Source organism: Lutjanus erythropterus, chromosome 3 (genome assembly GCF_056507025.1).
Source record: "Lutjanus erythropterus isolate fLutEry1 chromosome 3, fLutEry1.hap2, whole genome shotgun sequence".
In the NCBI taxonomy this organism is placed as follows: Eukaryota; Metazoa; Chordata; class Actinopteri; order Lutjaniformes; family Lutjanidae; genus Lutjanus; species Lutjanus erythropterus.
Genome location: NC_139319.1, coordinates 6,090,894 through 6,104,320, shown reverse-complemented (window position 1 = coordinate 6,104,320; position 13,427 = coordinate 6,090,894). Strand labels below are relative to the sequence as shown.

Genomic DNA, 13,427 nt, shown 5'->3' with positions numbered 1-13,427 from the left:
ATAACATTAAAGCTACCGCAAGGCACTTTCACGTTTTGTTGATTTTGGAGACCCTTGTGGACAAAAGCACTAGTTTCCATTGTAATAACCACAAAATATAACGTCAAAAATAAAATTATCTAAAGAAAAATCTCCACCTGCTTGTTTATAACTGGGTAATGTATACTCGCTGTAACTTTGACTGGGGAAAAGTAAAAACTTTTGTTTCATCTTTCACAGAGAATCCAACCCAGTGGCAGGCATTAAAAATAACTACAAGGAAAAAGATGATCTTCTCGCTGATGGTCTCATCAGCTTACATATGTGACACACACTAAGCTCTGATATACATACAAGTGAACCTGAATAATGAAGCCAACAGTTAGTGTGTGTCAATTACAACAAGGGTCATTAACATCAGTTTCCAGAGGTTAAAAAGTGGAATGTCTCGCTGCAGGGAGGGTGACACACCAGTTAGCAGGCTGATGCCCTGGAAGTATCAGTGGATAAACCAAAAGTAACCACCAGACTACCAAAACTACCAAAACTGCAAACAAATTAGACCCCCTTTTTTTTACCCCAACAGAAAAAAACACCCAAATTAATACCAGAGCTGCAGCCAACCAAAGGCCAACACCAGCTGCAGCACTAAAACAAAACAAAACTTTAGATTAGCAATGAACTCAAACTACTAAAACTCAATAAGCAAAATCCAAATAAGCAATATAAAGTGCAGTGTAAACAGCAGCCAGCACTTTGCCTGTGAATTTAACAGAGCATTTTAAATCTCAGTCTGCACACACAGACAATGCTTGATATTAAAGAGGCATTGAATAAAAATGGCTGCTGCCTTGGACTCTCTTGTAAAAGAGATTGTTGATCTCAGTTGAACTGATTAATTGCAGCTCGCCCACATGTCAAAATCATGAATACACACCTGCTGTATACCTGCAGCCAGAAAAGGCTGTAACTCTACTGATAGTGGATGTGAATGGTTAGATAAAGGCAGTGGAGAGCAGTAACAAAGTACATTTACTTGAGTGCTGTACTTAAGTACATTTTTGAGTATCTGTACTTGAGTATTTGTTTTTTTGGGGGGGAAACTTATGACTTTCACTCCACTACATTTCAAAGACAAATATTGTACTTTTGACGGCACTACATTTCTAGGAAGGTTGTCGATACTTGTTACTTTTAGGCTAACCACATGCCGTGTTCCTTGCAGAAAGAAACCAATCACAGTGCCCGCTCTCAACTGGGATTGATGTAAAAGCAGGAATACGTCATCAAGGCATGCTCCGTGACAAACACAAGCCCTCCTTTCATTCAAACAACGGCGATGGCAGGAGGAAGACTAAATTAAATCTGAAGATGTTATTGTAATCGGAAAAAGAGAAATTCGACTTCAACTTTGAGAACTCCTTACAGTTGGCTATAGGGTTATAGTTAGGGTTAACAATCTAATTTTATGCAGTGATTTTCATACAGTTACATCAGAAAATGACAATAGCTGTCCTTTTTGGTTTTGATTGCATTTCTATGTTGAAGTTGGTGTTTCTATAGGCTTTGTGTAGCAGAGTGGTTCTACAAGCAAGCCAGTGCATCATGAGGTGGTTTCAGAGATTTACAAGGTTCTGTAAATGCATCGTGAAAACAATACAGCGTGGTTTGATATTAGAAACTACTAAATACTTACCGGTAAGTATTTTTAAAATCAAGTACTCTGGTACTTTAACTCAAGTAAAATTTTGACTGCGACACTTTCACTTGTAGTGAAAGTTAGAGTAATATTTGACCAGTATACAGGTACTGGTGTGAGTACTGTGTCTGCTGCAACTACTACTACCGCTCTTCCTCTACTGCTGCAACCCCATGATTGTTCCACACGACTTTAACAATTTTAGTTTCTATTCATTTTGTAAAACAGAGCAAGAATGCTTGTCTCTAATGACCAGCCTTGATTGGTGAAATTTGTTTTCCTTACAATAGTTAATCTTAGTTCAGTGTCAGCAAAATTGCGCCTTAAGAGAAATCAATAGAAGGTATAACACAGTTTTCAGTGACTGGAGAAAAAGCTGCGTTAATGCAGAGGTATACAGTACATCTGGTGATAAACCATTTTATTTGATGGAATGATAATTTAATTTGACATAGCTACTGACATTCAATTACATTCTATATAAGAGAAAGTTGCTGTAGTTATGATATGTTTGGCAGCAAAGAAGGAGGCTGACTACATAATACACAGTACATTAATTTCAGCTATTGTATATGCTTTGTGCCACATAGTGTGGAACAAATTGTCTTGGCAATAATATTCGGTGTCTAAAACACACACACACGCAAACACACACTTAATGTTCCTCTTGAGTGATCCGCAGTGCGGTTCTGTGTGGACCGAGGTGTTATTCAACAGCTAGCGTGCACGCTTCACCACAGTTTCTATAGAGACGGATGCATAGGTTCTCCGGTATATGGCGTCGGCTCAGGCTGTGACTGGTGACATGTACGTTTCCAAGGGTAAAAACATATAATTAGGTCTATCATGCTGAGGGGATTAGACACGCGGAAAGAAACAGAACTGGTTGTGTTCCTTTAAGTGGAACCGGCACTCAGGGGCTTGCATGTTAAACTTGATGACAGCCTGCTGAGTGCACTGCAGTCTCATTTGAAAAATCCCAGTTTATGTTTCAGTTGTTTGGTCAGTTACTTATTTATTAAGAAATGATTGATGTACAGTAACAGCAGTGGTGTTTTCCACTTCTCCCTATAGCTCCATATTAAAACTGTATACTTTTTTACTGGCAGCAGCTAAGCAGCTCCACTGGAGCCATGGGAGATGCTTGTTAAAGAACATTTCTGGCTAACAAGTTTAGGAGAATTAACTTTTGATGAGTTTAAAGACAAACAGTGATTCCTAGGAGTTTAGAGAATTTAGAAAGAGAGACATAGACATTGTTGAATTGTGAAGACTGTGGTGCATTTATAACCAATATTTAAACAACTTATTTGTAAGGTTTTCCTTAATTTATTCATCCAGAGCAGTGTACGTTGTAGGATAATCTTAAGATTTTTGTTGTTTTGCATTCATTTCTGTCCAAAGTGAGTGCACCCAAAATATTTGCAGTGATCTGTCATGGCACTGGAAAATCACTCTTCAAAATCTTTATGTGAACATAATCTGCGAGGAGTGATGAGGTCAGAGCCTAGACACCAAACTCTAATTATGTTCTGCTGCTGCAATAAACATTCTTAAACGTGAGCTGTCTGACTGAACTGTGGCAGCTACCGTGGGTCAAAGTTGAGTCAGGAAATTTGTGTGTTGAATGTTTCTAGTTTGGTTGTGGTTGTGCTGTCTGCTTGCTCACTTGATCTGTCACATTGGTTTGGTAAATCTGAGACTTTGTTTACAACCCATCTGACGGTCTGAGAACTGGTGTGTCTTGCACCATCGGATTTCTTTGGGTTGTGGCCATATTTTCAAGAATCATGGCCAAAACAACAGAAACAAAAGTCCAGGTGTAATAAATAACAATCAATCTTGTAGAGTGTGAGAACAGCCTGCCAGTGGGTTTCCAAACAGTTTCAGGAGAGGCTCAGTGAATGGAAGTGAAAAATATTACATTAGCTTTTACATTCATGTATTTGGTTTATTCTTAAGTCATATCAAACACCAATATTTGTCTATCATGGCTCAATTGTTGTGGTGCTGTTGAGCGTCTGTGGGATGAAATAACATAATAATGATCCAGGAGTTGAGCTAGACTAATCCGGTTCTGTTGACATCATTATGATGCAAATATGTCAGATTTAGTCAAATCTCCAGTCCTCAGGAAGGTTCAGTTCAATTCAAATCACTTTATTTTCCTGGGGGAGTAATGCAGAGGCACTTAGAATGAAACAAAATCAAAAGGAAAACAAAATTAAAGCTCATGCAGCAAAGATATTTAGCAAAAATCACCCACATGAAGACCAATATATCTATATGTGCAGTGCCAGTCTCACAACACTTTCTTTTTTAGCACTTTGACATACTTGTTTACAGCACACATTTATTGGAAAATGATATTTAGTTTTGGGTAGATCTGGCTTTACTGGATGCAAACTGCTGACAGTTTCTCTAACCTGCTTTGTGTCTATTCTAGCGTCACGGTCGCAGTCCCAACTATCATAACTGGGGGCGCCCGTTCCATCCACAGTCTGCATGGAGCCGCAGGTAGATAATGAAATTTACTTACAGAGATTGATTTCAGCTATTGCCTCAATGAATTCTTAATGCCTTCATTAAGCCTTAATTACCATCAGGGAAACATCAAACCTTTGCTGTTGTTTTACGCTCCTATTTACTTCATGACTAAACTCTTAATATGCACAATAGTGTTATCTCTTTATTGATACTTTATTAATTGTTCATCAATATTAAACACGTCTTAATTGTACTCTTGATCTTGTCTGCTCTGCAGGTCGAGCTCAAACAGCCTGGGCCGGAGGAGCTACGGGTTTGGTGGTGCTCCTCTGGTCGGAGGAAGCCTCCGTGTGCACAGCACCCGCACCCCCCACTCCTACACCTATGCCGCCGAGCAGGAGTCCCTTCTCTCCCACCCGTCTCACTCCCATCATCCCCTGCCTCCTCATCATCCACCTCCACCTCCACTCTTCCTCTCCAGACACTTTGCTGGGAGGAGGGACAGACGGGCCCTTTCCTTGGAGCTCCCGGAGCTGTTTCGGGCGGGCGGGCAGCCCGCGGGCCTGCCCTCTGTCCACCCAGAGCCCGGGAGGAGGAGCGGGTCTGGGGCAGGGGGATCCATCACTGGGGGGTCTGGGGCTGGTAGTGGATTAGGAGTGGACCACCGGGACTGTAACGGCAAGACGCCGGGCCCCCACACTCAGCTGATGGCTGAGGTTTTCCCTCAGGTCAATGCACGCAAGGACAGAGCAGACCTCGATGAAGAGACAGATTACGTGAGTCACCAGGACGACCCAATAAAAACGAAATGCCATAAAGGCAACAAATAAATGAATGATTATCACCTCTTTAGAGGATATAGTGGCACTTCATTCTGTTATGTCTGTAGGGATGAGGTGCTAAACAAGATACTTTAGCTTTAGGACAGATTCTAAAATAGCAGTTGTGTATCTTTTATTGTTGTTGTTTATATGTCAGAATGAGAGAGGAGCTTTAAGACTCAGGGATGCTGCAGTGAATAAACGGGGAATTCTTTATTGGTTCCCAGATATGCTGAGATAATACTGAAAAAAAAACATAAACCATAATCATCGTGGGAGTTGGTGTTGAAATGAGGCAGCGCTATTGGTTTATCTAACCTCTGCAGTGGGTTGGCAGTCACTTTATGAAATTTCCGAGCATGCCAGAGATCTTCTAATTTCTTTCGGGTGAAAATATTCAATCATTTTAATAGTATTTACATTATGGCTAGAAGGGGAATCAAATGAAGAGTCATGTGTAAAAAGATAAATACTCTATCTGCTGTAGTTGTGGGTGTTGATCCATGTGGAACTTGCAGCAAAAAGTCTGATGATGTCAATGATGGTTTAACGAGCTGAAATACAGAAATCTTAACACAAAATTTTGAATGTATATCTCTAATCTCTGATCTTTTCTCATACCGTCACTTCTCATCCCTGTTTCGTTTCGCTCCTCTTTCCTCCAGAGTTTGTGCTTCCGCATCCAGAAGATGATGGAGGTGTACAAACCAGACTGGTGTGAAACCAGGGAGGAGTGGTCTGTCTACCTGTTCTCCCCTCAGAACAAGTGAGTGGACAATTCCAGTCAAAACTGATGAAAATTAGGGCGGTTGAGTTTAACTGGTGCAGGGGGGGGGGGAATGGAAGAAACCTCAAGTAGAGCATATGAGCAATAGATGTTGTGTGTACAAAATAGAATAGCACTGCAAAATAACAATCAGGATGACAAAATTAAAGATAGATTTTAAACATGTTTGAAGAATTTTCCAGGAAGAAGCCAAGTTTTGGGGGCTTTGAAGATGCAGATGCCCTCAGTCCTCATATATTCTGCTGAACTTTCATGGACTGGTGTGATTCTCTCCTCAAAAATCTCCAATGATGTGGAAAGTCTCCAATAAACAAGTGACATGTAAAACTGGCTAACATTTATTTAAAGCTGCATGAAGTAATTTGAAAATACAAACTGTAAAATCCGCCTCTCTCTCTCTCTCTCTGATGCCTTGTATCACTTCGCTAAGGCCCTCAAATGACGCATCGAAAATCGATGTGCATTTTTGCCGGGCTTGAAGTGGAACATCAAGGTTGTCAACCATTGTAACCGTTGACTCTATACAGATGGACGACAAGCCTCCGCTTCCTCCCACTGTATAAAAATGAAGCCAAAATGTCCCGGATACGAGCCCTACCATCTCGTTCTGGTGACTCTGGTCTGTTGTGACCAGCGTTGGAGCCACAGTATCGAGTTCCCACCCACACACCCGGCCGGGTCGCGAGCAGGACTCAGCTGTCAATCATGATGTGAAACCACCTTTTGATAGCATGAAATGACTAATTAAAACCAAACTTATCAGTAAAAATTAACACTTGAAGACATATTAGTGTAATAAGAACTAATGGTAACAGCTAGTATGGAGAGGTTGGGATTTATGACCTATACTGCAGCGACCCACCAGGGGGCAATAGAGGTGTTTTGGCTGTACCATTGGGGAGCTGTCATTCTGTTGATCTTTATATACGTATGTTAATGACTGTAACTCATCAACATTTCTTTTGTACTTGGCTAGTTATGCCTCGCTCAGAGGTTAGAAAGACACAAATACAACAAGAGATGTAGAACCCGGACGACCCTTGTTTGTACAGAGTTGCTGTGATTGGCTAGTTATGTACATTCTAGTTCACCTAACCTTAACCCTAACCCTAACCCTGGTTGGGAACCCTTCAATTACATATTTTTAATGATATGCAGTGGTCAAAATTATTATTTCACCCAAATTTATAATGTAATAATAGTAATGATAATAATAATAATATTGCTTTCAAAGTGTGCAACAAAGATTAACCTTTCAGTGAAAAAAACAAAGTGAGCAGCATGTCTCTGGATGTGTCAGTACGTGATAGTTTGCTTTGGCAAAGTGTTTCTAGCATGTAGCGCCAAAGCGCAGACCAAGTGTGGAAAGATGAGTCGACAAGCAAGACCAATGGCCCTGAAAACAAATGTTAGCAAACATTACCGGCTCTGTCCTGATAATGCAGAGGAACAGGGAGCTGCGCAGTCAAACCATTTGTCTGTTCACACACAGAAAACTGCTGTCCTCTGGTTTCACAAATGGCTTGTTAAAGTGATGTCGCTGTGTGCTTCCTCCAAAGCATTTTTTTTTTCTTGCTGTAGACAGTGTTATTGACTGTGGGCTCCCAGTTGTGTGTTTGTGTGCGTGTGTCTGTTCTTCGTCTGTGTTATTAGGTTTTCTTTCAGCCGTCAATGCATCGCTGGTAGAGACGCCCCTGAACGCAACACGAAAGAAAAATCACTCAGTCATCCACTCGCTCACTCACCCGATTCCCTGCGTGCTGATAGCCACTTAAGAGAAGCCAGGCCCCGGGGCTGTGTTTTGGCATCCTGGCAGGTGCCATCTGTCAAGCAAGGCCTGTGTGTGTTGGCGGTGTGTGCACTTGTGTTAGGCCATATTTCTGGTAGTGTTCATGCATGTGTTTGCGGATGACTTTGCATATGTGCGTGTGGGAGCGTGTGAGCATATGCGCGTCTATGTCTTGTTTATGCCTCGGCGTACTATATATGCCTGAGTGTGTGCAGCATACTGTGTGTGTAAGCATATGTGTGTGTCTGCTCTAACAAGTGCACCTAAGCAAAATTAAAGCGAGGGAAGCAGACAAACAAACAAAAGGAGAAACAAGCCAACAACAGAAGTTGTGTCTCAAGTGGGATAAGTGCCTACGCAAGCGATGCCGCTGGTCACGATCGATATCAGGGGACAGGGTTGCCAGATCTAAATCGATAGATAAAGGGACAGGGTTGCCAGGATTGGAGGAAAAGCAGTCAGATTAGCGCATTGATTTCCTCACCCAGGGAGCAGGTGCAGCAGTAGGTATATTCTGTTCCCTTTATAGCTGGCAGATGCGCTCAGATGGTTGAGGGCTTCGCTCAGGAGCTGCTTACTGCCTTCAGATCGTGTGGAGCTGATGATTTGACAACAACACTGCGGGTGTCTACAGATATTAAAGTCCCTACACCAGTGGCTCTTGTCACAGGGTACAAACAGAATATCTACACCTGGTGAGAAGTTACCACCTTCGTGTAATTTTACACACTAAAACTTTTCAGATTGTTTAATTTGCTAGAGGGCAGGGGACGCAAAAACATTTTACTTAATATCTCATAACACAAAAGTCAAAGAGAAAATCTTAGCAATTTATAGAACAGAACAATCAGAAATATCAGAAAAAAACTGCATATACATGCTAATTTTGGTGTAAAAACAGTATAATTAATGGTATTGTTAAGAAATTAACCACTGTGTGTAAACAGAAACTACAATGGCTGAAAAGATGTTTGTTTGACACAGTTTTATCTTCTTATCCTGCGGAATTGGTGGTCTGAGACAAAACTAAAAGGATTACAGTCTGGCACACTTATGTTAGGCATGATGGAGTTATTTGCGCTCCCCACAGGCGCCTTTGGTTCATTTATCATACTCAGCTTTCAACACACGAATCACTGCAGAATATCAGATATCAACAGTAAACTATATTTCCCTTCACCCATAAAACCATGCATTTTGGGGTATCTTATCCTTTTGGACAGTTCTTGAACAAATCTCACACCATACTCACATCCTTGTACCACCTCTGTTTCTCTCTTGTCAGGTTCAGATTGCTCTGCCAGTCCATTATCGCTCATAAACTCTTTGACTACGTGGTCCTGGCCTTCATCTTTCTCAACTGCATCACAGTGGCTCTGGAGAGGCCGAAGATACTGCAAGGAAGTCTGGTAAGAACTGTGTTTCTCTATGTTTATCTGTAGCTGATGAGCACTTATAGGATGTATCGGTCATGGATACAGTGTCTACAATTTTAAATACTGTGTTAATAGTGAACACAGACTAAAAGTAGGACACTATAGGTGAAAATTTGAACTAATATATATTACCATGAAATGTTATCTTTACAGATACATATGATGCACAATGGATGAAAACGTTTCATGCATTTCAGGAACAAAAAATCTGAAGCCAGGTTCAAAATTATTGTTTTATTTTGTAGCTGTATAAGATGTCAAAGGTTTTTACGCAGGGGATTTTAGATGTCTGTTTTCATTGCTCCATAAATCAGAAAATACTTTCAACAGACGTTGAAAATAAAAATTTCTTTGAAGATACACAAAGAAACAGTTCAATTTCTTTTAATGTTGGCTGGAAAAACTATTACGATGAAGTGGGCTGGAGGTGATTCGCCTTCGGTTCAATTGTGGAAACCTCTGAAATTAGATGTTATCACTTTAGACAAATTGAGATTGGTGGAAGAACTCATCTTCAAGTAAGAAAATGGGAGAAACCGCTGAATCACTGCAGAATTGATTGTCAGGAAGATAACTGACTGAGACGAGGGACTGTTTTGTTCATGCACAACTCCATTGTTTCTTACTTCTGTGCTCTGCTGACTACATGAAGGCTGTGTGCAATTTTTTAACCTGTTGTTTCTTTCTGAGAGTCAAAATCAAGAAAAAGAAGAAGAAGAAGAATTTTTACCATGTTTTTAAGGAATAAAATGTTAATATACACTCATTGGCCATTTTATTAGGTACACCTGTTTAACTGCTCGTTAACGCAAATATCTAATCAACCAATCACATGGCAGCAATTCAGTACATTTAGGTGTGTAGACTTGGTCAAGACGACCTGCATGAAATTCAAACTGAGCATCAGAATGAGGAAGAAAGGTGATTTAAGTGACTTTGAACGTGGCAAAGTTGTTGGTGTCAGACAGGCTGGTCTGAGTATTTCAGAAAGTGCTGATCTACTGGGATTTTCACACACAACCATCTCTAGGGTTTACAGAGAATGATCTGAAAAAGAGAAAATATCGAGCGGCAGTTCTCTGGGTGAAAATGCCTTGTTGATGCCAGAGGTCAGAGGAGAATGGTTAGACTGGTTTGAGATGAGAGAAAGGCAACAATAACTCAAATAACCTCTTTAATCAGACCAGGTGGCGTTTATTCAATCTTCTACTGTCAAATTTTGGTGAGCCCGTGTGAATTGTAGCCTCGGCTTCCTGTTCTTAGCTGACAGAAGTGGCGCCCAGTGTGGTCTTCTGCTGCTGTAGTCCATCTGCTTCAAGGTTCGACGTGTTGTGCGTTCAGAGATGCTCTTCTGCATACCTTGGTTATAGTCTCAATCCCTGCTTCCTGTGATGCTATCATGTCAATATGGACCAAAAGTCCAGCACCTTGTTGAATCTATGCCACGACAAATTTAGGCAGTCCTGAAGGCAAAAGGTGGTCCGACCCGGTATTAGCAAGGTGTACCTAGTAAAGTGGCCGGTGAGTGTATGTCAGGTTATGAATGACATATAAACAACCCCCTCTGTAAAAAACATCTGGTGTTAAATATGTGCAAATTTACACATTTCCACCATCTGAAAGAAAACGTGTTATGAAAGCAATACAGTATCTGCAAAGACCTCCTGCATGAAAATTTATTAGCATAACGTTTCGAGCTGGACGCTCTTCCTCAGACTGCTACTCATTTATACACACACATATAAATATCGCCATCTTAAATACCCACAATGCATTAGATTACACTGCTTGGTACATATCCAATAGCGACAAAAAAAGTCCAGCAGGGACTAAATTTCTGCCAATTTACACTTCAAAAATAGATATAAAGTTCTCTTTTTATGCATTTGATATTATGTGATCCAGCGCCCAACCCATTGGGTCTCGGAGATGTGCATGTCCTTCTTTTGTAGTGTCTTTTATGAAAGCAATACAGTCCAGACTTCTAAAACAGACCAGTGCATCAAAAAACTACGACTAATCTCTGTTTTGTGATGTGTTGTAACTGATATATGTAGTGTAGGCTTAAAGTCTGCATACGGTGATTCGGCTCTTGCTGTATAAGGTGCTATAAAGTTTTATTAAACTAATAAATAATTGTGTACAGATAGATCTATATATACATATGTTTTTTTAATTGACACAGTTAACATTATCTGAAACTTTAGAGCTAAATCCTGACTGTTTCTTATTTTCCACTGCATTATTTCAGTGTCAAACTCCATCTAGTTCCAGTTTGATATGAGAACAACCTCAGTTCCTGTTGTAATAATGACCCCTCTTTAATTTATCCTATTTCTTGTAAACAAGCTGTTGCTCGTTTAAAAAGAAATAATTCTGCAAATGATGTATAAACCAAGCAATTATTCAGATTAATTAAATTAATCTACTTCAAAATGCCACTTTGGCTTCCTTGCTCCAAGCTCTTGTTGTGTTCTGGCATTAAGCCATTTTTTTTTCCCGCAATCAGGCGGCACCAAAACATTGAATGGAAGGCACTTTTCAAAGCAAGTGATCTGAAGTGTTCAAATTAAAGCTTAGCGGCTCTTTGAAACTTGGCATTTAATTTGGCAATAAGATGTCATTTTAATTTAATAGCAGAAACACTGACAAATGAAGTCAGTGAACTTTATTTCAGTCAACAGCAAAGGAGCAGAACTGATTGTAATTCTCACGTCCTGCTTTGAAGAAAGCAGCGTTTCTTTAACATCTCGTCTTCCCAAACTTTCTATCTTCCTCCTGTCTCTTTTAATTCTTCTATTCCTCGCCCCCCCCCCCCCCCCCTATCCTTCAGACTTTCTCCCTCTCATTTTTGTCCTTTCTCCTTTTGTTACAGGAAAGGGTGTTTCTCACAATTTCCAATTACATCTTTACTGCCATCTTTGTTGCTGAGATGACTGTCAAGGTAAAATGCTGGTCTCTTCTACTTCCTATACTTTCTTTCTCCCCTCGCTCTCATCACATCCTAATCATCCCCTTTCTTATGCATTTCCTTTTCTGTGTATTTTTCCCCTCTTTCCTCTCTTGTGTTGACCTTGTATCTCATATCATCTCCCTCTCATCTTTATACCTCTAAACTGATATTGTCTCTTCTTCTTTCTAAAACCCTCATTTTTCTCCAGTATATACATTTTCCCCCTCTCTTCCTCTATTTTCTTTTATCCCCTTGTGTCTCTACTACTCTTGTCCACTTCTTTCCTCACCTCATTTCCTATCTTCCCTCATCTTTCCACCTCTCCATTATGTTTTTCCTCCTTTCTTCTCATCTTCTCCTCTCTTATCTCTCCTCTCCTTTCATCTCCAGCTCTTATTTTCTCCTCCCATCCTTTTTTTTCACCCCATCCTCCTCCTCCTCCTCATTTCTTGACAGCTCTGCAACTTGCGGTTTAATCAGTTGCACATGTCCCATTAGCGATGGGCAGCTAGATAATGCAGTTAATTAGAAGGCTATCTCTCTTCTGCTGGCCTTTAGCTACTCCTGGACTTCCCATCGATAAACACACACACACACAAACACACACACACGCACACACATTCACATACTCTTTTTAATCCACTAATCTGCTGTCCAGAAGTCAAGGCATCATCCATTATTAAGGGCTCTGTGTCTCCGGGCGTTTTCTGCATTGGTAGAAACGCTGTAGTCATTTATTTATGACCAGGGATAATGAAGACATGTGTAGCACAATGAAATGTAGATCAGCTCAGTTCTGCGGTGGTGCAGAGTTCACATATACGCACATATATGCATCTGGCCTCGGGTTGAACTTGGCTCCATTTGTTCTATAGTCACTTCCGTATCTTCATCTCCCTTCTTTGCATCTTTATTTACTTCCTTTCCCTCAATCAGGCTTCCGATCACTCACATTTTCATTTGCTTTATCTTCCCCGTGCCGCTCCTTTAATTAATTTCATATTCATCTGTCTCTTATCGTTCTCTCTGCTCTTTTGTCCCCCCATTTGTAATTTAATCAGTCGAGCCCCGTTGTTATCTGTGCCCCGCTTCATTTGCACGCTCAAATGTGGTCCCAGCTCGCTCCCGCTGCTCATTTTTCTTATCTCGAACAGTGTATCGGTTGCCGCACAGTAGCACTAACTTCCACACACTGTGGAATTGAAGTTGTGACCGTCGCAGATACTCAGTAATGAAGTATTTGTCCTGTTATTGAACTGTCACAAAATCAACGGAATAATCTTCCACTTGTATTTGTACATGAGCTTTATCTCTGCTGTAGTTGTGTGTGTCAAAACCCCACCAAACACACACTTACGCAGTCATTTGTCTTAATATATTTGTGACAGCGTTTATTTTCTAACACATGCCACAGATATTAACTTTACCAAGTCCCCGCTTAGCAATACGAAGCTGACAAGGAAAGTGCAAGGAAAA

General features: G+C 40.7%; 1 protein-coding gene across 1 annotated transcript in view; it reads left to right on the top strand.

Annotated features, from left to right (window-relative positions):
* The first annotated feature begins 8,108 nt into the window (after positions 1 to 8,108).
* Positions 8,109 to 13,427, top strand: part of LOC146329520 (voltage-dependent T-type calcium channel subunit alpha-1I-like) — an 89,178-nt gene continuing 83,859 nt past the window's right edge. Inside the window, exons 1-3 of the mRNA XM_084714437.1 lie at positions 8,109 to 8,257; positions 8,848 to 8,971; positions 11,874 to 11,942. Of these exons, the coding sequence (XP_084570563.1) occupies positions 8,109 to 8,257; positions 8,848 to 8,971; positions 11,874 to 11,942 (342 nt within the window). The remainder of the gene's footprint in view (positions 8,258 to 8,847; positions 8,972 to 11,873; positions 11,943 to 13,427) is intronic.